At 49.1% G+C, this 27,129-nt stretch overlaps 1 protein-coding gene across 2 annotated transcripts in view; it reads right to left on the reverse strand.

The window, feature by feature from the left end:
• Positions 1–3,680: 3,680 nt before the first annotated feature.
• The window catches only part of TNR (tenascin R), a 56,116-nt gene continuing 32,667 nt past the window's right edge, over positions 3,681–27,129 (reverse strand). For both annotated transcript variants that reach the window (XM_016221365.2, XM_087828124.1), the window contains 12 exons: positions 26,721–26,990; positions 25,468–25,587; positions 24,474–24,620; positions 22,563–22,682; positions 21,526–21,669; positions 20,701–20,831; positions 19,716–19,848; positions 10,492–10,643; positions 9,179–9,275; positions 6,038–6,199; positions 4,477–4,640; positions 3,681–3,800 (listed from right to left, as the gene is read on the reverse strand). In XM_016221365.2, coding sequence (XP_016076851.2) covers positions 3,681–3,800; positions 4,477–4,640; positions 6,038–6,199; positions 9,179–9,275; positions 10,492–10,643; positions 19,716–19,848; positions 20,701–20,831; positions 21,526–21,669; positions 22,563–22,682; positions 24,474–24,620; positions 25,468–25,587; positions 26,721–26,990 — 1,760 coding nt within the window. The remainder of the gene's footprint in view (positions 3,801–4,476; positions 4,641–6,037; positions 6,200–9,178; positions 9,276–10,491; positions 10,644–19,715; positions 19,849–20,700; positions 20,832–21,525; positions 21,670–22,562; positions 22,683–24,473; positions 24,621–25,467; positions 25,588–26,720; positions 26,991–27,129) is intronic.

The raw sequence follows: 27,129 nt of genomic DNA on the forward strand, positions 1-27,129 counted from the left end.
CGCCCTCAGCTTGGTGCATCCACTGTTCTCACAGCTTCTATTTTTTCTTCCAGAGGAGAGGAGAAGAGGAACTCATAAACCCTTTTTCAACTGGTGCTTTTACAAGAGCTCTTTGAAAAGGTTCCACAATGACCTTTTGTCCCTTAATCTAAAGCTCTGTTCTGGGACTGGATTTGTAAAGTCTAAATGTGGTTGGGATTGTTTGGTTTGGCATTGAGCTTATTGGCAACCTTGGTTCTCCAGGTCTGTCTTTGAAAGACCAGTTTTCAGTGTGTAGGGAGCTGGGGGATCCCCAGGCGGAGGGGAGCAGGTGTGAGGTCTCGTACGTCTTTATGAGGAGTGGGTCTGTGAAGGGTCAGGTAGATTGAACTGCTTGTGGAAATTTGCTCTGCATTTCTTTGCTGCCATTTTTGTTGTTGTTTTTACAAATCTCCTGTGCAAATCCATTGCCCAGTTTTCCTGCGTACTGTTTTGGTTTGGGTTCTCCTGGTAACCTGGAGGCACTGGCTGTCCTCGCCCCCAGGGTGATTCACACCAAATTATAGAAGGGGGTTGGGGTTTGTGATTGCCACCTGGTGGTGACACTCAGCAAGCCTCTCTCTTCCAGTTAAATCTGATCTAAAGACCAGCAGGAGTTTTCCACAGATTTGTCTTCCCCCTCCCACCTCTCCCTTTAGATCCATCTCCTTCACCTTCCAGAAATAACCCTGGAGAATGTGAGTTTGCAGAGCTGGAGATTATCTTTCTCTGATGGGGAAATGCAAAAAGGAGAAACTGTCTGGATCTTGGGTCTAGGCAGTGAGTGTGTTGCAGTCATTGGTGGGTTGTTTGTGTTTTTAAAAGTAGCATCCTGATGTGTCTCTAGTTAAATTGCCCCTGGGTGGGGTGCATATCTATTCCTTCTGTGTCCCTTGAGGGAAATGTTGGTGCTTAGGGTGAATGCTCTGTGGGTGCTGCTCACTGCATCCACTCTCCGGAAGAGCACCCGCGCTGGGAGGCGCAGGATTAGCAGGAATCAGCGAGGGAAAGGTAGAAGCTTTGAGTCAAACTGACCATGGGCCTTGGGGAGAGAATGGGCACAGTGTTCCCTTAAAAATAGTACAAATGCGTGAGAAAATGACTCTACTTAATAAAAGGAATCTGTAAATCCTTTGATAGAAGGTTGGGTGAACTAATCTTTGAAGTCCTTTTCTTGCTTTAAAATTCTTTAAAATGGATCTGGGCAATGCTGCCAAGACTATTTATAGAAGTGTTCCACAGGGTACAATGCTTCCAATAAAAGGCAGATTTGGGTTTCCAAGGATGTTTCTTGGCTTTCGCCTGAATGGCAACATGAGGATTCAGAATCTTTCTGTTTCAGTCCCCTTGATGAGGTGGGCTGTGTTGATGCCACCCAGGTCCCTCGCCTCTGCTTTTGTGGACAAAATGAGTGCAGGCTCCTATTTGGCATAATCCGTTCTGCAATGTGTATGTGTGTGTTTCACTTATGACTTCTGAATCAATCTTCCTTCCTCCCTCCCTCCCTCCCTCTCTGCCTTCCTTCCTAAATAAAGCAGGGCTCCTGGTGAGTTTTCAGTACCTGACTGTGCTCCCTCACCAATGCCAATTTCTACTCAGATTTTCAGATTGGTGATTGGCATCACTGACTGTCAAAGCCGAAAGGAAAGTTAGAAGCCACTGTGGTCTAATCTTTCATGAGGCAGGTGAGGAAACTGAGGCCCAGAGGAGTAAAGCAACCTCCCCAGTGTCACAGAGCCAGCAAAATGGCCTATTGCTGAGCTCCCAGGGTCCTCATTCGGCAAGCTTCCCGCTGCTCACTGGTGGCCCACTGTAGCTAAGTCTTATTTAACTTATAGGTTTCTAGAAAGGAGTGTTTGTTTTTTCCAAGCTTCTCCTAGTTTTCTTGAAGCCCACAGTGGACTAAGAAATGAAAATGCCACCTCTGTTTTTCAGCACTAGGGATGTCAGTTGCATCCGCACCACAGCTATGACAAGGTCTCGGTGGCCTGCTAAAGGGACAGTGCCTACAGCAAGTGGTGGCTGAGTTCATCTCATGACATCACAGATGTGATCATCAGCCTGAGGGATGGTCCTTTCTGGTTATCAGAGCTCGGTTAGATTGCAGATGGGGCTATTAGAAAACCGCCTACTCTCAGGCTCTTCAGTAGCTGGCTGGGAAAGGCACCAGGATGTCCCAGTTGGACTAAATGTGACAGTTCAGAAAGTGGACTGGGGCCTTGAGGGAAAGGAGAGGAAGGGGAGAGGGCAGCTGGGGAAACATGGATTCGGCCAGCACTATAGGGACGGTGGCAGCTGATGTTTGATTTGGAGAAGTTGAAGGGTCCTGGCTTCTAGAGCCTCCAGCTCTCTTGGGCTTAAAAATCAAATCATGCCAGTGAAGAGAGCACATCTTGTCAAATGGGAGGTGGGCCCACAGCCCTCCCCTGTTTACCTTTGAATTTCTAGATGTGATTTCCTCTGGTGCTTTTCATTTCTCCACTCAAAGGCAGAAAAAAGAAGAGGGAGAAAGCCTTCTCATGAGCTCACCTCATTAAGGAGGCCATTCTTGTTTCCCACAGGGCCAAAAAAGGGGAAAAACTCAAGAACAAAACCCCCAAATCCCACCTCTTCCCAGGGATTATGAGTCAGGAGAATGGCTGGCTGGTCCTATAACTTCTTTGTCTGACTCTTATTAAGCCTCCCACATGAAGGAGAGCCTGGCTAAAGATAGAAATCAGTCTGTAACTCAGAAAAATCTATTCTTGACACTTAGGACCAGAAATAAAGAAAAGGGAGCTAGGTAAGACCTGTGTTCCTCATGGGACCTCGAATCTCAGTGACAGGTGCCCTGAATTCTCCTCCTTCTGTCCTTTCCTCCAGGCTGGACCCCAAAGTGCTAAAACCCACAACCACCTCCTCCTCCCACTCCCACAGAGGGTGGGGGACTTATGACCCACAGGGACATAGCCCTGTGCAGCTCTGGGCTGGGCACCAAACGTCTTGGGAACTATAATCCAAGCAGTGGCTGGGCTCATGGGGCCGTGGGGGTCCCTGCTCATGGAGGCAGGCACAGGATTGATTGGAGCTGGAAGGGAGACCACTGCTCTAGAGAGGTAACAGGATCCTCAGCTGGAAGGGTCAATAGATGGGAATCTTTGGCCCATGAAAGAGGACTGGGTTGGCGGGATGGGGCCAAGTCAATCTGTTCCCTCTTACGGGGAGTTGTTCCAAAGTTCTCTTGTGAAGGCTGCTTCCATGGGCTGGTGTGAGAACCTGGTTGTCAGAGGCAGTGACCAGAGACACACACCTGGAAGTGAAGCGTGTCTCAGAGGGAGGGCGAGGAGAGAAGGCACGTGCCTGTCACCGTAACAACCTGACTCCATGACTTGCCTTTGATTTGGTCTTTTAAGAAAACATCTCCCTTTTCCTGCTGGGTGGGCGGGAGAAGAGGGACTGGTTAAGGGTGGCTGGGTAGGAGGCAGAATGGACTGAGGGTCAGGCCCGAGGGCAACAAGAACCATGAGCAGCTAATTCTCGACTGATTCCCACTACACCCTGCTTCCTTCAGATACTCATAATATGTTGCAAAGCACAGTACTATGACCCCCCACCCCTTGTTTCGTATTATAAAATACAAACAAATGACAGAAAAGGTCAGTTGGCTGGCGCCCGCCGACACCTCAGAAGTGCAAGGACCTCCGTTTCCTCCCCGCCACGGGCCGGTGGTTGTAGGGGCGCGTCTTCATTTCCACGAAGGGGATGGAGAACTCGTGGCCCTTCCAGTGGTACCAGTTGATGCCCTGGGAAGGAGAAAGATGAGCATGTCAGATGACCCAAGATGTGGCCTAGTTCCCAGTAAGGTCAAAGCACAGCCTTTTTCCAGCTTTTTCCTTTTAAATGTGCCCGTGGCCTGGGCCTCTACTGGGACATATCGCAGGTCACTCCCTACTGCTGGCTCTCTGTGTTTGGCCTTCAGGGTTCTACTGCACCAGTCACTAGAGCTGAATTTCAAAATCCCAACAGCACAGAAGCATTTGGAGAGAGTAACTGTGTGACTGCTCACCCCTGGGGGAAGGCCCAGGTGGTTTGCCCAGGACCAGGGCGTTTCCCTGGTGGCTGGCCTTCAGTGCTAACACTGGGCAAGTCCCAGCGGGTCCAGGGGGTCACCCCATCACCCAGCCCAACCTATGGACAGGTGGTCTCTAATGGGGACAGATAGTCCGGTTTGCATGGGTATCTCTCATCTCTCCCTTCCTGGGACACTTCTCAGGGCTGCTTCTTCTACCTTCTCCCCTGTGCTGCTCTCACCCCAGTGCCTGCATTCCTTTCCTCTTCGTGGTACTCCTTTCTTGAGACTCTGAGTATTTCACTTTAAAAGGGGATATGAGACCCGTCTGTGTGATTAAAACATAAAGCTAAGGGACCGTGGCTCCCACGGCTCTGGGTCCTGCCCGACGGCAGGGGGGCTTCACCCACCTGGCTGTGCCTGGACTCCCCGTACTTCCCGTTGAGGTTGGTTCGGTGGCAGTTCTTGTACCACCATGCCCCCTTGTACGACAGGGCACAGTTGGTGACTGCAATGTCATTGTCTCTGTCCTGGGTGGAGAAAGGACGTCCTTGATGGTAGCTGAGGGAGTCCCCTGGAGAAAAGGAACATTCGTGAGGCCATTCAACATGTCCCTCTTTCGTCAGGATTTTCTGGATGTTTGACCCACTCCCAACCAACCTGGCCTCCACTGACGGGACTTTCCACTCAGCCGTCCCTTTGCCACCTGTTGGTCACCATGGCTGGACTGAATGTCCCCCCCCCGCCCCCCTTGGGGGTCAGCTGCTTCCCTGCTGCTCTCTCCAACTCATCTCCTTATTCCCCAACCTTGTTCCTACTCAGAACTCTGTCCACTGGGCTCCCCCTCATTTCTGTCTGTTTCCTCCAGCCAGCTCGGGACATGGACATTCATGACTCCTTCTGTCTCCAGAGGGGACAGTGATGAGCCACGGTAACACGGGACACTGTGAGTCACTGCCCTGCAGCCTGGTCATCTTTGAAATGATTTAGTCTGATACTTTGTTCAATAGAGTCCATTTCAATGGCCTTTTTATGCCCAAAATGGGGTAAATTGGATCTTCTGTCGGGCACTTCAGGCAGGGCTCATGGCCCTGGGGAATGGTCTGAAATATGAACAACAAAGGAAAGAGCGTCTTCTCTTTGGAGTTACGCACCTGGCTGAAAAGAAATAACTGGACAGAAACAGAAATGGGAAGGGCAACACCTTGATGGTCCTCTCAGTGCCAAGAGGCATAAAAATGTTGCTAGAATTGCACACTAGCATTTAGCCTAAAATGAGTTAATGAAAGGACCAGTAACTCCATGTACCCAGGAAACAGATTGACTGAGCCCGAGGAGCTGGCTCAGTGTTATGTTCTGATAAAACTATTAATGCAACAGAGCTTCCGGAGATGGATGTTCTACTGCATAGAAATGTCATAAAAGTCTATACAGAAAGCATGGCAATGAGTGTGGTTCTTTTGGAAGAATGAATGGAAATGTGGGGAACAGCGCTGTGGTTTGCTCTCTGATGGGGTGTGATGAGGGGGGCATCTTAGAATATTTGGGGATCTGGTTTATTTTCATCAGTTCCAAGGTGGTTTTCCTAGTTGTCACTGCAGGGGAGATTTCTACCCAGACAGCATTCTGCTCTCTCTGGATAAGAGCCCATATTGATTAATCGAGACAAGAAAAATAATCCTTGGCCCTCCATTGAACTTTGTTTTCTAAACCTTAAAAGCACTTTCGCTGCTTAATTGCTTTTTTTCTGACTACTCTGTGAAATGAGACAGGGATCATTATTACAATTTTCCAGACTAGGAAACTGAAGTCCTGGGAAATTGATTTCAGGTCACCTGAGTGGTTAGGGACAGCCGGTGCCCTGCTCACTGGCTGGCAGGGAATTCCCAGGACAGCTCTGGCCTGGACCATGGGGGCCCTGGTCCTGCTGCACGTCTGTGGCCCTGGGGGTCTGCTCCGGGGCCAAGGTACCTGCGGTGCCATTGTAGCCTCCTATGCGGAGTTTGTACAGGCTTCTGCTGTCCTCCACAGAGAACTTGTCATAGTAGGCGAAGGCGGCCTCCTGGCCATCCCTCATGTCCACACGCAGCTCGTAGCGGCCCTGGGACGTGATCTTGTGTATGTTGTCCAGCCCTGCGGAGATAAGCAGAGAATGTAGGAGCTTGGCCCTGGTGGCTTTGGAAATGGGAGAAAAAATGGGACTGTGGCCTCAAAACAAATGTTCCAGGAACAGGAGAGGTAGTGGAGAGCTCTGACCCTCAGCACTTTCCAGGCTGTTGTCAGACAGACCCTCCCAGACTCCGATTTCCTCCTGCGAAGGGCCAGCCCAGGTGTGTGGATGAGTTCCAGGCACAGACCAGCTCAGGGCCTGACATCTGGTCTCCACCCAGTGACGGAGGAGCCCTGAGCCTCAGCATTCCCAGCCCCGCCCTGCCACCCCTCATCCAAACATGGTGTTGGTGACAGTGACAGGAAGCATCACATGGGTGTGAATCCTTTGGCGTGGGTGATAGGAAGCAAGCGGTAGAAGCAGTGGTCAGAGGAGGTCAGGGTGGACCCTGGGCCCAGGATATCCGGCTCCTAGTAGCCTGTGAAGAGGTCTGTCTACTGTTTACCCCCCTCCTGTTTCAGCCTCCACATAACTCATAGCTGCCTCCTCCTTGGATAATTGCCCTTGACCAAACAGAGTCACTTCACCCCGGAGGCTACACTTTCTGTCGCCCACACCACAGGGAAGACCTCCATCGGTGCCTGATGTGGGCGGTACAAACGCCCGGCCCTCTCATCCCAACTCTGAGGAGCAGTTTATGCTCACAGCTTCCCTGAGGGTCAGACTGAAGCTAGTCCCCAACCAAGACCACACTTTTACCCCACTACTCCCCTTCTCCTGAGAGCACCCCCAGATATATCCCTCGAATAAGAATCCCTGTCTCAGGCTCTGCTACTAGGGAACCCGACTTAGGACATAAGCCAGGGGTCACAGTGTTACTCCAACTTGAGTACTGCTGCCGAATGACACATCACTCGGCCATGCCTCTGTTCAGGAGCCCTCACTGGCTCCCTATTACCCACAGCATTAAGGCCAGACTTCTCTTCCCGACTTTAGATACTACACGTGTGCCTTCATTCAATCCACCCAACCTCCTTTTCTTCTTTCCCTGATTGCACCTTCCCTCTGCTTGGCTGATTTCTTCCCTGTCCCATTGGCCCACATCAGAAGCATCCCATCTTCTCTCTTTCCTGGTTCCCTTCCCTCCTGCATTCTATGCATCCCTCGATGCCTCCCCATGAAGCTGAACTCGCCCATCTCTGAATATCTGTGGACTCCTCATCAGTAGCCTATAGGTTAGTTTGATGTTTCCCAGTGTGGGATGACATCTCTGATGATATGACAAATATTTGGGGCCTAAGACTAAATAACCTTGAACATATAAGGAGAGGGGTATTTCTGAATTCTACCTTTTTCTTAATAGATTAGGGAGAAACCTTAATCCTGATTCTAACCTTAACTCTCAGTCTCATTTTGGTTCTAGTACTTTTGTGGTTTAGCACCCAACACTTCCTAATCTCCATTGTCACCACAACCACCACCACCATCAGCAACAACAACAGGCTGGGAGCTCCCATATTTAACTGTCATTTAATAATACCAATATTGTTTTCATTGCATTTATTTTTGAGGCTTCCTTTTAGTATTGCACATAACCAGCTTTTCATTTTGGGCAATGCGTTGAAGTTTCTTGCCCAAAACAATAGATTTAATGAACTAAAACAGTGATATATAGAAAATGTAAATACATGATAGCTCAGATATTTCACAGATGTGATAAGAGTTGTGAGGGTGGTGCACAGGTTTGGGGCACATAAGCCCTGTCTGCAGTGGGTACAGTGATTCTTGAGCTCTGCTTGTCTCCCAAGCTGTTTGTAAACTCTTAGAGGGCAAGGGTCTCTTCCTATTCATTGACTTCTCTCTCAGTATTTTAATATGATTTTTACCTTAGGTTTTTATTACCTACATCAGCAAACACAGATCTGGGTACCTAATAGATACTCCATAAATTCTTATCATTGATTGATTGATTGATAGTTAAGCTTTAGGTGGTTAAGAAATGAATATGCTGTGGCCCCAGCCCTACAGGAAGTTTAGCATAGTCAAGGAGACAGGGAAATGGTCACTGATTTGAGACACAGGAAACTGGCCAAAAATAAGGGGGTGGCCAATTCTCCCATAGGCAAAGGGTGAGACAAATGGGTTGGATGGGTCCTCTGGGGTTTTGAATATACATAGATGGACACCAAGGTGTGTAGGGGAGGGGGACAGGTGGCTGAGCGAGTGTTCCTTGCAGAAGAGACATTAGTGATTCTGAATATTTGGAGTTTAGTGTTGGGTGTGGGGCGTGTGGGGAGAAAGCTGGTGAGGCCTGGATGGGATAGTGACAGGGAGGTGGAGAGGAGGCTGCAGATTCGGAACACGCTTATTTTCCTTCCCCCAGCTCCCTGTACAAATCACTGAAAATCTAACCAAGAGGAAAAGGCAGGCCATAAAAAATGTACTGCCGTCCGCCCGGGTCAGGAGTGTGCTTACCTTCTCACACCTGCTCAGTTCTCAATCTACACCTCCTGCTCGTGTCAGACCTCTAGGAAATTGATAGTCACCTCTAATGCCATCCTCAGTCTCCTCCTTTGCTGGCCAAGTCAGGTAATAACATTCCCCCAAAGAACTGGAGCATGGCGACTGCCTCTCTCTCCTGCCCCACGGCCTGGCTGGCTGGTGCCTGCTTGTGAGAGACAGCCAGCCGCCCTGGTGCTCCTGATGCCCCTTCGCCCACCAGGCCCATCCATGCCTTTGTAGTTGCCTCATGTCAAGACCCATCAGCATAAGAGACTATTAATGAGGATGGGAAGAGACAGAGCAAAGAGGAAAACACCACAATAAGATAAAAAACCGATCAATAGTGCAGCCAAACAGAGCTGGAGGTACCGAAAGCAATTCACGAGCTGTCAACTTCTCAACAGACACGAGGGTGCTGATAATCCCAGATGGACACAGAGAGGGGAGAGCTGGACCAAGAGCCAGAGCAGAGCTCCAAGGGAAAGCAAAACAGGCGTTACCCAGCCAAAACTCATCCTCCAGGTTCCCGAAGCCAGCGCGGTACTCAGCCCATTTCCGGAAAAAGTCAGTCTGGCCGTTCTGCCGCCTCTGGAACACCTGTGAAGAGAGGGGGAAATGGGATGCCGAGGGAAGGAACTCCCAGGAGCAGAGTTGCTGCAATGACAAGATGCAGTGTAGGGCAGGGCTCAGTATCTGCACGGCCGTGTTCGTAGGAAACACTCAGAGCCCTTCTCCTGTGATGTTGATGCTAATTTGCACCCATGCAACATAGAAAGACTTCAGGGACACATGGAGCCCCCAAGCAGTCAGGGGGAATTGGCTTGGCTCTCAGATTTGTTCTTTTGCACCAGGGAGAGCAGCCGAAAGCATTTCCCACCAAAAGAACAGGCCCAGCTTCAAATCAGCTGGAACTGTCATCCCATCGCGGGCAAAGCAATTGCATATCATTCACTTTCCAAGCTGTTTAAGTGCTCATTTCATCTAACCTCCAATACATCAGCCTCGGCTTCAATTTCCAATTATGCTCTACGAAGGAGGCACAAATATGTCAGAAACAAAAAAGGAAATGTCTCCCAAGAGTAGCTATTATGAGCACAGTCCCCATTTCACTCCATTTAAATACTCATTTCCATCCACACCCACCCAGCTAACTCCAGCTGCTTTAGGGCTGGGCTGTGGGAACCCTCCTGTCCCCGACAGGGGCTATGCTGATGGGTGCAGACATTTGTGAGGCCGCCTGTCCCTTCTCTCTGTCCTGAACTATCCACAGGGGGGAGGGTAGTCACAGGAGATGGTGTATCTCTTTTCCTAATCATTGGTGTTCCCTGAAGGCTGTGACAGCTCTGGGGACAAACCAGGGAGGCTAAGGAAAGATGGGGACATGGGTGACCTTTGTAACTAGAGGTGACTCTCCATGCTCTGTCCCTCTGCTGCTCCTTCAGATGCAGTTGTCTGATAGAAAGATCCTAATGGGCTCCCCATAGAGGCTCGCTCCTCTTTTCCTTTATTACAGCTGTAGTCTCCAGCAGGCAAGACCCTGGGCCTGTCTGAGCCACTGTCCTGGCACCCCCTGCATGCACTGTCATTGCAGAAGCAACCTCTTCCTTGGGCCAGGCCACTCTCTCTAACCCGCCGAACCTATGACGGGGCTGCTGAGAAAGGGCCCTGAGGACAATGAAGAGCCCCCAAAAGGGACATGAGAGGGTAGATGAAGGGATGGGCAGAGGATGTGAATTTGAGTCCACAGGCACTGTGCCAGGTGGACTAGAAAACCAGGCTGTTTGCACGCACCGAGAACAGCGTGCGTACTTACAATCCAACCGCCCCCGTCCGTGGTCATGTCGCAGTACACCTGGAGCTTCTGGCCGAGCTCTCCGTGGAGGAAGATGGTGTAGACCCCACTCAGAGTGTCACCATTCATCAGATGCTGGGCACAGTCTTGAGGGTGGGGGAACACCCGGCCCCCTGCACAGGAAAAGAGGTGGTTTCCAGAAAGCATCCTTTCTCCCACCAGGTGCGAGCTCCTTGAGTCAGAGAAGGGTTTAGAGGGTCCGTGGTACTTCAAGAGCTGTGAGACATCCACTCTGGATCTCACCTAGTATGTGGGAACCCTGCCTCATCCTGCATTCCCCCGTGTCCAACTGATGTTGGAGTAATCAGACAATAGACAGTCTTATGGGATCTGAAGACCAAAGAGCTGGGTTCACGGTCTGGCTCCTCCACTTACCTATTGTTTAGCTGAAGCAAATGGCCTGAGTTCCTTGGGCATCAGTTTTATCATCAGTGAAATGGGGATAATAAAGCTACCCTTCCCACCAAAGGTGAAGATGTGACTGGCTACTCAGGGGACCGTTACAGGTACATGGGCCACCATGTATCACTGGAGGCCCACCTGTCTCTAGGATGAGAGGCATCTAAGCAAAGCCTTCGCCATCTTCACAGCGGCCACTAAGGAATGCCCAAACAAGCTCAGCATTAGCAGAAGACAGGTATCTATTTCTCTGCAGCACAGTCTCCTTTGCAGTTCAGCCTAAGTTTAAGGAGAGGGCAGGGGGAACACACTGCTGCTCATTGTTCAGAGAGAAGAGCCCAATTTGTATAACAATATCTAATTAGCTGAAAGAAGAAGCTTAAATCACAGGTCTTGAAGAGCTGAGCTTCAGGGCACCTTTTAGTGCTTAGCAGGCAAGCTGAGGAGCAGAGATCTCAGCGGAGGGGCTCCCTGGACTGCAGGAGCTGAGAGAGCAAGTGAAAGGCCCAGCTAGCGAGTGAGGAACAGTGATGTGGGGGCCCGGAAAGTATAAGGGTGCCGTTGATGTGGTTCTGCTGCTGAGTCATGAAGGGGCTGGGTGTCGACCTCACTGGCCAGTCACTACAGTACCCCCTAGTGGCAGTACCTGTGCACTGCAGGGTGTGACAGCCGGCCACTAGGAAAGCCTGCGGGTGGGTCAGAGCAAGTGACAAGGAAGGAGGCATAACAGCCTCGTTGAAGGCCCAGGCCATCTAAGACACCAATCACCAGGGAAGCATCCTGCGTTGGGAAGATGTTGGGTTCCATAGACTTTACATGAGGCCCCTCTGGAGATCGGCTAACTCCCCAGCACAGGACTGTCCTTTGGCTCTGCCATACCCTGGGCAAGGGTGGCTCCCATTGAAGGCAGTTTGGAACAAGGCACGGCTTATATTTCAGGCATGGTCACACCAGGGAATAACAGTGCATTTCTACAGAATTGGTGCTTTACCAAGTGTGTTTTTAATTCTTGCAAGAATCCTGAGAGGAAGGCAGATTCTTGTGAATCAAAAACTCATTTCACAGAGGAGACTGCACTCAGAGACCGCATGACTCCCTCCAGTCCCTCGAGCTCAAGTTTCCGACCTCAGCCAGGTGCTCTGTGCTAACACGGAATGGAACACGACACATTTTACTGGACCCGCCTCCACCCATGAGGCACAGGGTGAGCGAGTGTCTACCTCTATCTTGTAAGCACACAAAGCCCCAAAGGCTAAAGTGACCTAAAAATAGTCCTATGTTTAAATGAAATATCTTTATCCCCCAGCCTGAAACTCGATTTCCTGAATAGCTGTAGGAATGCTCTTAGCTTTCCTCGTCAGCACGTCCTAGAGCTCATTAGCGCTCGCCATCCCACCTGTGCCTGGAAGTCACAGTTCTATTTTGGGGACAGCTACCAGGGAGTGCTGTTCCCCTCTCCCTGTTGCTTTGGGAACACTGTGATTGTTTCCCCGCTCCCAGGCCCTTCTCCACCTGGTCTCTGGAGCAACCAGCCTCCTCTCGCCCGAATTCCTCATTTTAAAAGATCAGCACAGAATGTTCTTGGTCTTCAGCTCACTCCTACCTTGTGCACTAACAGCCCCTTCTCTTGAATCAACTCAGCTTCTTAAAGGAGCCAGAACCCCAGTTTCTTCCCAATACCCAATGTGTGTCCCCCCAGTCATCTCCCAAACCTTAAAATAACAACCTCATACAGTACACATATAAAACGAAACCAGACTTCAGAATAAGTAAATAAATGATTGTATACAGGCCACTTTACATTGATTGTACAGATTATTTAATAGTTATGTTATAGATACTTTAAAAAGGCTCAAATATTTTAGTTGCTTTAAAGGTTGACCTACCAAAAACAAATATAATAAACTGAGATGACTTGCCCTGGAGAAGAGAAGTTTTTAAATATTGGAAGGACTGTCATATCAAAGAATTCATTTTTTTAAGCGAGGAAATGGAGATACAATCAACTTAGGAGTGAAGAATGCTCAGACGTTTGGGTGGGGTGAGGGTCCCAGACTGCACCACGTGAGGGCAAGGGCCCCATGTTGGGCTGGTTGGGGGAGGCACCCACCAAATGTGTGGAGGGGCTGAGGCACAGTTGCTGGGTGCACTTGCCTCACCTGTGACAGGTTGCAAGGCTACCCGGTTGCTTATAGATGCGATTTACTCTAACTGAATCAGTGGCCCGGATGGGAAGCCCATCAGCAAGCATGTTGTTTGTGTAGAATATCAGGAGCAGCAGCCAGAGATTTTCACATCCTGGGGGCCTTCATTAAAGTTCAGATTCCTAGGTCCTGTGGCAGATCTACTGAACATTGAATCAGTGTTTTACAAAGGCTCCTCAGATTAGTCTGAAGACCAGCTGGATTTCAACTCTACTCTTTCCCTGGTACATTTCCCTCTTCTCAGGCTGAGAAGTGGAATTGATAAGCTGGACTGTGTCCCCACGGGGCCCCGCAGTTGGCTTTCTCTGCCTAGATCCATATGGATAGGTGGGTAGACTGAGTCAGTCGCTCTCTTCATTTCCTTCCCTCTCTTTCTCTCTTTTTCCCATAGGTATGTCTCAAGTGGGTAGGTCCCAAGGTTTAGATGAGGGGGAAATGGGAAAGAGGAAATAAGAGGCTCTATTTATCCTTGAGTTTAAGCCTGGGCTCCAGTTTTTACCATCAAGTGCTATGTTGGGGGTTACTGGACTTTGGCTCAGCTAATGATGAAGACCACACAGATTTTATTTCGCTGTGTTCATTGTGCATGTACTGTGGATTCAGACATTTTTTAGGGAATTGTCAGGGCAGATTTCCAGCATCTCTGGCTCTCTGGATCTCATACCATCTACTATCATCAGAAACGCACATTCAACCCTAACACAGATCATTGCAGTAATTTTTCTCAAGGCAGAAATTCTAGGACCAGAGCAACACTGGGAGGCTTTCTTCTCTTTGGTGCAGTAGCTGGGGCCAGGCCTGACAAAGAGGCTTTGTTTTTTTTAAAGCATAGGCTGTGTTGATCACCAAGTTAAGAAGAAAGCAATGCCAAGTGATCGGGACACTGAAATGTCTCATGGTTAAGTGTTTCTAGATGTAATTGTGAGATCAATAGGACCGGGGCACTTACCGGAAGAATTGCTCTGAAATTGGTTTGTGTTGGGCATCCGAAGGCTGACTGCTGAGTGGAGTGAGGTGAGCTACGTGAGGCACAGAGCAATCAGGCAGCTCCCGGTGGCTGGGAGTAAAGAAAGAGACCTTTCCTGTCCCTGCTCGGTCCCTTCCTTGTGTGGGGTTCTTGGATACAGTCTCTAAAATGGTCTGAGTTAGTGGCTTTGGACAGTGTCTGTCCATTGCCCGCCCTCACAGCCTTAGCATCAGGACTAAAGATGAGATGTTGGTGTTTCTCTCCTAGAACAGACCCAGCAGAGCAAGGTGTGTGGCACCACAGAGCACAAGGGACCACCTCTGACCACCAGAACTTAGGTTTGTTTCCCCAGAAGTGGGTTTGTGGTTGGCAGGTATGTGGGGAGGGCAAAGTTACCTATTCAGCCCCTACGGGCTGTCAAAGCTACTACCTTAGCCACCTTGTGAGCATGTTCTAACCCATTTACCTGTTTTTTTTCTTTTATGTATTCATTCAACAAACATATAGGAAGTGTCTGTTGGGTTCTAAATACTGGGTTAAGAAAGAGATGGAAATATAAAAGAGAAAAAAATATAGTCCTATCTTTCAGGTTGCTCACACTCTGGTGGGAGAAATAGACAAGTATAATCCCAAATTCTGTGTGCTCTGGAAAAGAGATAAACACAGGGAGCCCTCAAACATGGAAGTGAGCGTGCCATGAATCCTGGGGCTGGTGAGAGTAGGGTGAACGGCGGGGCCTGGGACAGGGTAGGGATTGGCAGGTGCTACTCAGAAAGGGCTGCTTACTTTAGGAATGGATATAGAAGGACCCACAGATTGGCGGGGAAGCATGTTTTAGGCCAGTGAAAAAGCACAGCCTATTTTTGGAAACTACAAGGTCAGCCAGGAGACAGCAAGAGCAGAATTGGATGGATGAAGGAGAGCCTGGGGAAGGTAGGCGGGGAGTGGGTCATGCTACTTAAAGAGTTGAACCTTCTCCTGAAGGCAGTAGCTGAAGAGCCCATGATGGACTGCAAACTCAAGTTTTAGTAGGCTTGTTCTCATTGTGGTGTGGAGACTGAATCAAATGGGGGTGAGACTGGAGGTAAGACTCGTTTAGGAGGTAGTAGTAGCGGGAATCCAAGAGGAGGGGTGGCAACAGACTTTGAGAAGGTGATAGGAATGGAGAATCGACTGAGTCATAGACAGCTTGATGTGTTCGTTGTAAGCAGCATTGCTGAGGAAGGTCCTCAAGCTTTGCAGACCACCTGCCTTCCACCTATCGGGCTTCCAAGTCTTCCCTTTGAGGATCAGCTAAAGGCACCCTCACAGTAGAGATACGTTCTGACATGATTTGCCCCACTGTTCCTTAGATTCTCTTATATCAGGAGACCCAATTCCACAGCGTATTTGTTGATCACAGACTGGCAGCTGCCAGCCTGGCCTTTCTCTGTGTGTTTTGCTTCCATATGGCAAGGAGAGGGTTGAGTCATGGTAATGCCACCTACCTGGTCTCTTCCTGCCATTCTGGCCCTACTTGCATCCATTCTCCATATTTTAACCAGAGTGGTCTTTCTATAATGTAAGTGTGATCTCTGTCTCTCACTTGCCATGATGCCAATGGCTTCTCCAATCGAAATGGCTTCTTGCAATTAGAATAAAACCCAAATCCTTACCATGACCTACAAGGCCCTGCATGCTCTGGCTCTGCTTGGCACTCCTTTCCCTTTCCCTTTCCCTTTCCCTTTCCCTTTCCCTTTCCCTTTCCCTTTCCCTTTCCCTTTCCCTTTCCCTTTCCCTTTCCCTTTCCCTTTCCCTTTCCCTTTCCCTTTCCCTTTCCCTTTCCCTTTCCCTTTCCCACTGGCTTTCTTTTAGTTTTCTGGACATGCCAACTCATTCCTCTCTCTCGGTATAGTCATTACTCATCCCTAGGCCTGAATGCTCTTCTTTGTCTGATTCACGCTCATCTTCCATGTCCTGGCTCAAATGTCTCAGGTCAGGGAGATCTTTCCCAACCACCCTAGTTGAGGCCAGGATCTGGGGTTTGGGGAAGGAAGCGGTAAGTGACAATCAGGAAAGCCTTTCTATTATAGGTGCCGTTCTAGACGTTAGCTCTTCACATCTGTCCCTAGTCCATTACTCTATTTTTTACAGTCTCACCACTACTTGAAATTACCCCATTTCCTCATGTCCTTGAATTAGGACAGTGTTTAACCCACTGTAAAGGTTCAATCAATATTTGTTAAATGTCTGATACCATGTGGACAGTATTTTCCTGCCTATGATTATGAAAAGGGAAATGAAAATTAGCTTTCCTGAAAACATTTGGGACAACATGACTAAAAATGGACCAGGTCAAATTCTGCATATAGTGACATACAAGGCCCTATGGCAGGTGGCATTGCTGTTTGACAAAATTCACTGCTCTCTCTATAGAGGGACCATACCTCCCTGTCCAATTGAATAGTATGGACAGCTCTATCTAAATAAATTCAGTGAAATGGACCAATTCCTTGAAAGTCATCACCTACCGCGAGTCACCCAAGATGAAACGGATAACCTGAGTGGTCCCATGACTATTAACTGATAACTACATGTGGATTTGCATGGTCCACCATCTACTGTCCCAGAACCCAGGGTTGGCCAATCTGCATTAATTTTCACAATCTCGCAGAATGAAACTTGTGTTAGAGTAGATTGGGGGAGTTTCTCTAAAAAGCTCCAGAGAGTAGGTCGGCCTGGATGTGGAATCCCAGGGACTGGAGCAAAGGCAGTAAAAAAACCCCTTCTCATTACCCATCTCTGGGAACCTCTGCAAATGACTGTCTTCACTTAACCTCAAGGTCAAGGCAGCCTGTTTTATAGTGTTCACTGTCTCTGAGGACAAGCTTCAGCAGGCGCCTTGTTTGCTTCTTATAGGATTAAAAGAGACAATGAAATCTTCCTCTCAGAAGATCGTGTCACCAAGTCTGTGTTGCTCTGAGGGGAGTATTTGTTTTCTCATTTATATTCATGTCTCCAAAAGACAAGTAGACCTTGGATGAAATTTCAGGCGACAGTAAATTATAAATAATGTATCCATATTTTTTCTCTTCCATACAACTTCTATTAAATTCTCCTTGGAGTCTTGTGCAAACACCAGGGACAAGAGGACAGGAAGCTATTAACGTGATTGTTAGAATGAAATGGGCTTATGGTTATAGGCAGGAGTGTAGCCAGGGAAGACATCTTGATCAAAGGAGGTTTTGTGGAAGCCAATCTTTTCTCTCTCTCTTATTTTTATCTTATTTTATATTTTTAACACCTAAACTCTGTTCCAGCCCATTAACTAGGAATCGGCTTAAAATGAAACAAGTCTCTCTTCTTGGCTCACCCAGGACCAGGTGTGGGTTTGTCAATAGATGGAGGCCACTTAGGGACCCAGGTTTAAGCTCTTTTGTTCCATAAGACAAGGCATAAAAAGTGCTGAGATTGATCAGCGGAGACCAGCCGTCCTAGGAACAGAATGATGCTAAGTGGAAGGCTCAGGCACTGTCAGTGAAGTTGGAATGAATGCTGGTTGCTAGACTGAAATTAGCCTCTAAATCCATCAGCCCTGCTTTGCCATCACATGGATGCTCCGGTGCTCCTCAGCAGGAGTAATTTGTGGGGTTCAGACTGGAGCATTCAGACTGGAGTGCTCCTATCTTTCCAGTAATCAAAGGCGCTCTGCTCTTTGTTTTTCCCCCTCCTCCACCTCCTCCCTTCTTATAAACAGGAGCCGGCAGGTGGAGCCCATGGGGTGCACTCTGTGGTCTTCAGTGTGTGGGGGAGCAAGTGAGAGTCCTGATGGGGGCGTGGAAAGGCGGCAAGGACTCACGAAGTTCAAATGACTGTGCGGGCTTCATGGGACTTAGGGAACTCTGCCTTTGGGGGCTCTTTGTGTTTCTATCATCTGTGTCTTTTACGGGAAAGAAATTCTTAATTCAGTGAGAAGTTCCAATCCGTGGGGTCTTTGGGTGGTAGCCTGGAAAAGAGGAGCTTGGAGGACCCTTCGCCTCGCCTGTCAGTGAGCAGGGAAGGGCTTGAACAGGAAGCGGGCAGCACCCCGGTGCTGAGACAGGGCCTGAGGGTGAGCACAGTGGACTCCAGCCCCGTGGAAGAGGTGAGGTGTCCTCCGGTTTCTACTTGGTGAGAACACGTCTTGGATTCATGTCTTGATTGTGAAACCAAGGCTTATTTTTGTTTTTTAATCAAAAGTTTTTCTGATTCATGTGCTCATGGTAACACAGATTTAATAGTCAAGGTTCACAACCGCTTCCTTTACGTCGTGAGATTGAAAAGGGTAAAAAAGAGGGAAATGAAGGACTCAGTCACAATCTCACGATCCTACAGAGCCACCGGTGACAACTGGTGTATTTGATCGAGTGTCCTGCTTTGTCATCTAGAACAAGTCCAGCGGGGGAGGCACCTGGGTAGGGATGGAGGACTTTCCATTACCTTTGTCTGGGGGTAGGGGGAGGGCTCTGGGACCTGGGCAAGAATCCGTCGCCCTGGTGCTCTGAGATGGCAGGCTGACATGGGTCGAGGGCTAAGGGGCAGGCTCGCACTTGCCCCACACAGGTGCACAGCCACACCCCAGAGCGTGGGGCAGGGAGAGAATTCAATGTCTGGACTGGGCAGTCCCATTTATGGACAGTAGAGAGAGGCACCGTGGGAAGTGGCAGAAAGGATTGGTAACAGCACAGACCCCAGAGCCGGAACTGGGGAGGAATCCCAGCTCTATGTCAGAGCTGTGGGCTCCTGGGGGAGTCACCTCACCTCTCTGTGGCCCAACTCCCTCACCCGTCGATAAGGATAATAGGGCAACTCCCTCACCCGTCGATAAGGATAATAGGGCACACCTCATAGGCTGTCATGAGGGTTACGGTAGATTGCACACGTGATGCAGGTAGAAGGGGGCCTGCCACATAGCCCTCACAGGTTAGGTATTAGTGCATTTCCTCTTATACACATTAGGACACTCCTATCCCTTCAGGGCATTTTCAAGTACCTTCTGCCGATGCTTGAATGAGGAAGGCAAGAGGACAGGCTGGATTTAGAAGGAGAAGTCCTGGGTTCAAGTTCAGACCCAGCTACTTACTAACCATGGAAGTCATGTGATTTCCATGCACACGTTTCATCACTGGCCCTCGCCCCCAGTTGTTGTAAGGACTGCATTGCGACCATAAGAATGCAAAAGTGTTCTGTGTATGGAGAAGAACACAGATTTAATAGTCGAGGTTCACGACCGCTTCCTTTACTAGGCGGATCTCTGATTTTAGGCAGCAGAGGGAAGCGGGGGGAAGACGAACTCTGCTAGACAAACACCTGCTGGGAACCTGAAGGGGAGCCTGTTGTCTGTATTTGGTGTGTTTAGGTGAGCCAGGGAATTGCACTGCGCGTCCCTCTGATTGTGTTGGTAGTAAGAGGTTTCCTGGCAGGAATCGGGATGGGGAAAGGTAGGAGTGGAAGAAATAATTACTTTCCTTTGCAGGAAGAGGCAGTTGAGTTTCTTTGATGGCCTCCTCCCCAGCCAAGTCTCAGCAGAGACTGCTGAGGAAGGAGCCTAACGTCACACAGGGGAGAAGGCATGAAAGTGGTGGCCAGTCTCTCACCTGTGGTGAAGGTGGTGGAGGTGAGGCTGCTCCTCTCTGTGTCCTGGGCCGCCTGCAGGAGCACTGTGTAGTCTGTGCTCTCAGATAGGCCCTCCAACCGGATCCACGTGTCCTCTGCTTCCACCATCAGCTCCTGTGGAGTGAGCCAGGGGAAGGGAGATGGGAGGGAGGGACTGGCTCACAATGAGTAGCGTGGGGAAGGGAAGTCTGGATCCCATGGTCAGCTAGGTCAGTATTGCAGTGGCCACAGTCATCCTCTCCATCCCACAATAAGGAGAAAACTGAGCCAATAAGCAGACTGGACAGCTCCTGTCTCCCAGGGGCACACTGGGATAAACATAGGCACCTGGATGGTTGAATCCGGTGCTTTTCAGATTGCATTGGGCCTCCTCGAGAACTGAGAACTCAGAACCCTAGGACTCCCTGCTCCACGTGCAACAGAGGGGCTCTGCTTCAATCTGTTCTGCATATTCAGCTTCCCAGTATGATTTTACTTTAAAAAAGCATTCCACTGCTAGCCAAAGTTGGACAACCCGGTTAGACCCACTGTTTCAACTGATGACAAAAAACAGAGATTTGTCATCTCTTTGCAGTAAGCTATGTGCATGTGGCCTTTCTAATACTTATCAGGAGGCACAAAAGGCTGTTGAATTTGGCATCCAGCTCATGTTTGCTCGCTCCTGCTGGTGAAAAGTCCTTCCAGTGCCTTCTACCTATAGAGGCTTAGAAGGTTCCATTAGGCTTTGCACCCACAGCTGAGTGAATTGCAGGGGTGGGTACCCCCATTGTCTAGAAAGAAGTGAAGGCTCAGAAAAGTTTACTGTTTTGCCTTTGTACAGAGACAGGACTAGCACCCAGATCTCTGACTTGCAGACTGGGGCTCTGTCCTCAACAGCACGCTGTGTGTCCGTCATGGGAAACCTAGTTTGCTCCCTGTGGATTGCTTGATAGAAATGGTCCTTCCCCCTTTATAGACAGCTCTCACCTTGCGGCTTCCTTCGGTGGATTTGTAGGTCAAGACGTAGTTCTCAATCTCGGCTCGGGGAGGCTGCCAGGAGATCAGGGCACTTTGTCTGGTGACCTCGCTGGCTGTCAGGTTTGCAGGAGGGTCCAGGACTGCAAAGAGGAGAAAATGCCAGGAGCACCTGCTCCTTCAGTGCCTCCCTGTTTGATTCCAGGTACAGGTATCTGTTTGCCCACCTATGTGCTCTCTGGGCTGCTCACATGCTGACCCCAGTTCTAGCTTGGACAGGACCAGAAAGGGTGCTCTTAGTCAGAAGATAATCCTTTAGGGTAATAAGCATTCTGACAGCTATTCCCCAACCCCTCACCTGGGTCCCTGGGCCCAGGGGTGACATATTCCAACCTGAGCCTCTGTCTGAATTCATGACCTTGCTACACTTGCATGTCTGTGAGTTCACTCTTGAACTTATTCTCACACCTATAGCTTTGTTTACTGTTCCCCTGGCCATGGCCATATCCAGCAACTCTCTCCTCAACGTCAAGCCCTTTAATGTGCAGCAGCCTCTCTGGGCCAGATGTGTTTCCAGGACGGGCCCCTCTTGGCCTGGTCCTACTACTGTCACCAGACCCAGGTTGGGAGCAGAAAACAGACGTGTGTCTGCTGGCCGAGAGCTGCAGCTGACTTTCGCTGGCATTTGGCCACAGTCCAAACTAAAATAAGAACAGCTCATAGCTGCACTGTCCAAGCCTGTGGACTATAATCTAGTCCACTACACAGAAACTGAGCATCTTCAACATCCACAGAAACCTCTGGGGATACTGGCTATGTAGCTGACCCTCTACTCACGCGTGGAGAAGTTGGTGCTGATGGTGCCGCTGGTGAGAGGCCCGCTGGTGGCGTACATGCTAACGGTGTAGTGGGTGCGAGGGAGCAGGTCCGTGAGCTGGAATTCTTCGCTGTCTCCATCAACCAGGATGGTCTCTCCAGCAACTGAAATCAGACGGACATGAACAAGGAATGAATAAAGACAGACTTCCCCAAAAGGCATTTCACAAGAATTCCATATTGGAGAATTTGGGGGGGGAGGGGGGATTATTTAGAGATTATTTAGTTTGGCATTTTATTCCATATGGAGATCCCCCCTTCTGTATTGTTTTGCATCTTGAGAAAAATGTTCCTGGTTTGGAAGCTGAATTATCTTTTTTTGTAACTTCTACTCGGGCCTCAAATGCACATCTCTGTAATACATCATCTGTATATTGCATCGTGCGTTTACCACCCAAAGTACAGTTGTCTTCTCTCACCATTTATCTCCCCTTTACCCTCTTCTACCTCCTCCCACACCGCTCTCTAGCAATCATCATGCTGTTGTGTGTGTCTGATTTTTTTTTTTTGGCTTTCTCTCAATTTTGAAAATTAAGATAGCTACGTGCCTTCTGTCTTCTGATGTCTTCGTTCTCTGGATTCCTGAAGATAACCCACAACAATCCTGCGATCACATACATAACTTAGGCAGGGAAATACTTTTTGTAGGCCTAGAGCAGGGGGTGGGGAACTTTTTTTTTTTTTTAAACTCTGTAAATATCTAGTAAAGTCATAGCATTTGGGGGCAAGTCTTAGCTCAGTCCTGCTTTTGTTTTCCTAGTGTGATTTCTCCAATTTTGTATTTGTCCTTGGTCATGTGACCTTCTTGCACTTTTCAGATCCAACTTTCTCAACTCCCATAGTTGACAGAGTTTGGGGACATCTCGAGGGCAGGAAAATCTCCACTTTGTCCCTCAGGTTCACAAAATATTTTTGTTTTGTTTTTTTCCTTTCGTACTATATTCTACCCCAGTCCCCACCATGCCAACCTGTCGAGGCACAGGCCTGTGGACACCCACCTGCGAAGCGTGTGAGGACAATGACATAGCTCTCCACTTCGCCTACTGGTGCCTTCCACTGCAGCAGGGCCTCTGTCGGAGTGATGTTGGTAGTAGTCAGGTCCACAGGGTTGTCCATGGCTGAAACAGAATAGCAGGGAAAGGTAGGAGCAACTGCAGGCTGAAAGTACAGCGAACAGTCTCCTCTAGTTCTACCCACGGTGTCTGCCATAGTGTCACCCACAACACACATTTGCTGCTGTGCCGTACAAAACGGAGACCACTTTCCTTTCTTTCCTCCTGGTTCCACCAGCCTCTTCCTCTTCTCCCAAGTACCCAGTTCTCCCCAGATCTTCCTTTGAATTAATTCATTAACTTCTCATGTGCAGAGCACTGTCAGGTGATGTGGGGGATTCCAAGGTATGGCCATGTGTCTTAGCCATTTCAAGCTAGACTTCTTTAAGTGGAACTTTATGAGAATAAAAGAAAAGTCTTATGATACTGATTGGCTTGATCTCTCTGAGCTTAAGCCCGAGACCCTGAAGGAGTACTTATTTCCAAACATGGTAAAATCTTAGACCTCGCGTTTAAACAACAACAACAAATGGCAACAAAATAAGACATTTCTGTAAGCAATCTGGTTATTGGGAGTTTGCTAAAAATAGCACTGCCTGAACTTGAAGGAGGGTGGTTTGGGTTGGTGCAGTGTTGAGAGAGACTGTTTTTGATCAAGATCCCAAGGAATGAGTTTTTTCACCCAGGTTTCTGGGGGTAGGAGACCCTTGAAATCAATTTAATTGTCTTCAGTGAGTAAAAACCTACTTTCTTTATCATGAATTTCTAAGACTTTCAGGAAGGTGTGAAGGGGGCTTCTGTTGACTCATTGGGCATCACTTCAGGTCAATATTTCTTCATAATTTACTGGTCACAGATAATTTAAGGGTGAGACTGAACCCAAAATATGACTGGGTTTTCTGCAGTCACAGGCCTGAAAGGAAACCAGAGGAGATTAGAATATCCTGTGGTGTCTTTAGAAGAATGATTTTGAGTTTCGGAAGGAATGTTTCTTTGGCCATGACCTTAAAGATGCTGGTTCTGTACTTGTCCGAGTCTCTGTAAGAGCAGTGAGGAACTCCAAGATACATTCCCTCAGTCAGGAACTACCATTCTCTGAGGGAAGTAAGTGACTTCAGGAAATCCAGGTGTTCTGCTGAGAAGGCAAGCTGGATGCTTTCCCACGGGCCGGGGGAACGAAAGCTTAACTGGAAGGTCAGGCTATCGGGGCTTAGGAACAGAAAGCTTTGGCTGTCCCCTCTGGTGACTTCTATAGCAAGTATTCCTCGTTCTGCATGGTAGGCTGGCTGAGGGGCCCAAGAAGGAGGGGCAGTGGAGCCCCATCCTCAGGCCCAGCTAACGAGCTCATTTTCCAGAGGAGGCAGCCGCCACCTTCTTCCAACCCTGGAGCCGAAAGCAAGAGCCAATGCAGCTCCTCAGTGGTTGTGCCATATTTGATGAGTGATTTCTTGACCCCACGGGCTATTACTGGAATAACAACCTCTTCCTTCTCTGAGCAGTTTAAAAAATTAAATGGGATGATTCAGAGGTCTGTCCTGAAATTCACTGTCATCATGGGTCTTTGAAAGGTGACATTTCAGATCAGAAGTTCCATGAAAACCCCTGTCCTAGACCAGCACGACCCCTAAGGGTGAAGAGGAGGGGGGACTACCAGGGGAGAGAGAAGGTACAAGTTGCTTTGCGTGATGCAGTGAGTCAGAGGGCGCCCGGGAATGGAGCCTCCGGGCCCACACCAGTGCCTTCTGGATCAGCCAGAACCCCTTCACTCTTTGCCTCTTCTCTTTGTGGCAGGTCCTCAGCCAGGGTTCTGACTTGGCCCACACCCGCCTGTGTGCACGAGAGTGCAGACACACCTACCTGTGTGCACGAGAGTGCAGACACGCTCACTCTCCTCTCTGCCCCGCACGCTGTTAAGGCTGATTTCATATTCGGTAGCTGGGTTCAGCTTGGAGATGGTGAATTCTGTCACAGTGTTGGGCACCACTGAGCTGTCCAGCCGCCCCACTAAGGAAGAGCAGAAGCCACTGTTAAGGTTTGGTGGAATCACAGCTCGTGGTACAGACTACATAGGAGCACTTGGTCAGGAGGTGCGGATGGGTGCAAGGCTCAGCATTCAGTGGGGAGGGAAGAGAGGGTTCATGGACTGGGAGTGTTGGAACTTGGAGACCTTGCATGCTGGCTCCACCCCCTCATTTTATAGGCTCCTCGGAGTACAGGAAAAAGAAGTATTTATCAGGTGGTTTTCTAGCATGCTGGTCTTTTTAAAGGTAGTATAGAGGGTCTGGCTGCAAAGAGTAGTTCACACAGACCAGAGACACAGTAGCCTGAAAAACTACCCCAACCCCTCACAGGAAGTGACTGTATCTGCCACCAGTGCCACATGCACCAATAAGAACTGGCAGGATGCAGGCGAGGTCTGGGCCAACTTCCTCTGACTCATAACTTGGCTGGAGTGGCAGAAATAGGGACACTGTCACCGTGGTTCCCTCCAAGCCTCCGTCTGGTTCTGCTGTGTCTTCAGGCATCCCCCAGGGCTCTAGTCTCAGGCGTCACTCTCTCAGGAACGTGCATGTGACTAGGGTCTTTGTGCCTCACCACACTGCCTAGGTAACTGACCAGTTACCTCTGCTGGTGAGGGGCCTGCTTTCTAGGGGAATGCAATCAAGCCTTTTATGAGAGGAGTTCTGAGTGCAGGATTCCTCGGCTGCTCCTTACCCACCCACTCCCATTCTGATGCAACATGCCACAGAGAGGAGGGGTGATAGCCTCTGGGATATTCTCCTTCTCCCATAACAACCTTCACCCAGCTCCAAACCCCATTCATCTCTGAGAAATCGAATAACTTGATTACCTTGTGTTGGCCGATACGATACTCGGTAGTAATCAAAAGACGCGACAGGAGGGCTCCAGGAGACCACAACTGAGTCCTTGGTCACATTGCTAATTGTGATGTCTTTCGGGGGGTCAATGCCTATAAGGAAGCCAGTGGTTGTGGGAAAAGACAGAAAGCACAGTGTGAAAAAGTAATTCCTATCCCTGGTTTTATGTGGACCAAGAGCTAAAGGTGTCCCAGAGCTTCCTATGTGCTACGGCACCCTTAACACCATGGTCAGGCTGAAGTCTCACTGTAGCCTCATAGGTATGGCCCAAGCCACATTCGTGGAGGGTATCTTAATAACAGAGTCAAGATGGCAAGGTCTGTGCCTGTGCAGCAACTGTTACCTACCTGCAAGCCAACCGGGAAGTTTCCTGTAAGTTTGTATGTTTCGTTTTGAACTAGGAGTAACATGACCATTTTCTCTTGGGCAAACCCAGCTCTGTCCATCTCTAGCCTTTATTTTTAGCAGCTACTTTCAGTTCGATATGGAAAAACTGCCTCTTGACTGGAGAGGGATTTCAGAGCATAAGTCCAGAACAAATCCACTTTCCTAAACTATATTTCATTTTTACTGGCATTTTATTATTATTATTATTTGACTGCTGGATATCACAGGATTGAAAACAGGTGTGTTGAATCCACTTGTCCAGTTGTGAGTTCTTGTCAGCATGTAGCAGACTACCCAGCATACATGTCCTTGCCCATGGGCACACTCGTATTTGGGAATGATGAGATGAGAATGAACCAATCCATCTCAAAGTGCTTGTGTTTTCCAAACAACAGGCAAATCGACCCCATTCTCTGAGTATCAAGGCCCTACATGGTTGAATGCTAGTCCCATCTGATTTGTATCAGTGAGCAGTCAAGAGATGGCTCTTCAGGATAGAAACAGGTATCTCCTTACTGTAGAAGGGTTTTCTCTTGGAGACTAGCTCTCTCCAGGATTTCTCCTAGGCTGCTACTGGGAGGACCTCTGGACCAACCATTTCAGCCTTGGCCTCTTCAAGACATTGGGCCCATCCTACCTTCTAAATGGGAGTTTTCGATCGTATGCATTTTATGCAACTGTAGAGTAAGTGGCTTTTCTACAACAGCCTACAGACTCGCTTTGGCCAAATGAAGCAGTTTCCTGCTCCTTGGGTGTCTCACTTTGTAGATTTCATTGACTTGTCAAAGGCTATTGTGGGAACACCTTCACCACCTTCTGTCAAGTCCTCCAGCCTCACCTGTGGTGATGGAGCCCACGATGGGCTCTGAAGTCACAGTGCCGTGGACTGCCACCAGGTTCACGATGTACTCGGTGGCCGGCTGCAGGCCCATCAGGACAGCATGCCTCTTGGTGGCATCCAGGGAGACCTCCATCATCTCTTCCTCTTCATCCCGGGGGCTGTAGTTCAGGATGAGTCTGTCTGCCGGAGGGGATGGGTCACTCCAGGTGATGTTCACGCTGGAGGAGGTCACGTGAGAAAAGTGCAAATGCGAGATGGGGCGGAAGCCTGCAAAGCAGAGAGATGGACGGTTCTGAACCACACGTGAGGTGGGGGTCAACCTGGCTAAAGGAGCCATCTGACCAAAGGGATCTGCTTTCCCTGTTAATAAGGACCACATCTTCCCCAGCCGAGCAAGAGGTTCTAC

Source organism: Miniopterus natalensis, chromosome 19 (assembly GCF_054644295.1).
Source record: "Miniopterus natalensis isolate mMinNat1 chromosome 19, mMinNat1.hap1, whole genome shotgun sequence".
Taxonomy (NCBI): Eukaryota; Metazoa; Chordata; class Mammalia; order Chiroptera; family Miniopteridae; genus Miniopterus; species Miniopterus natalensis.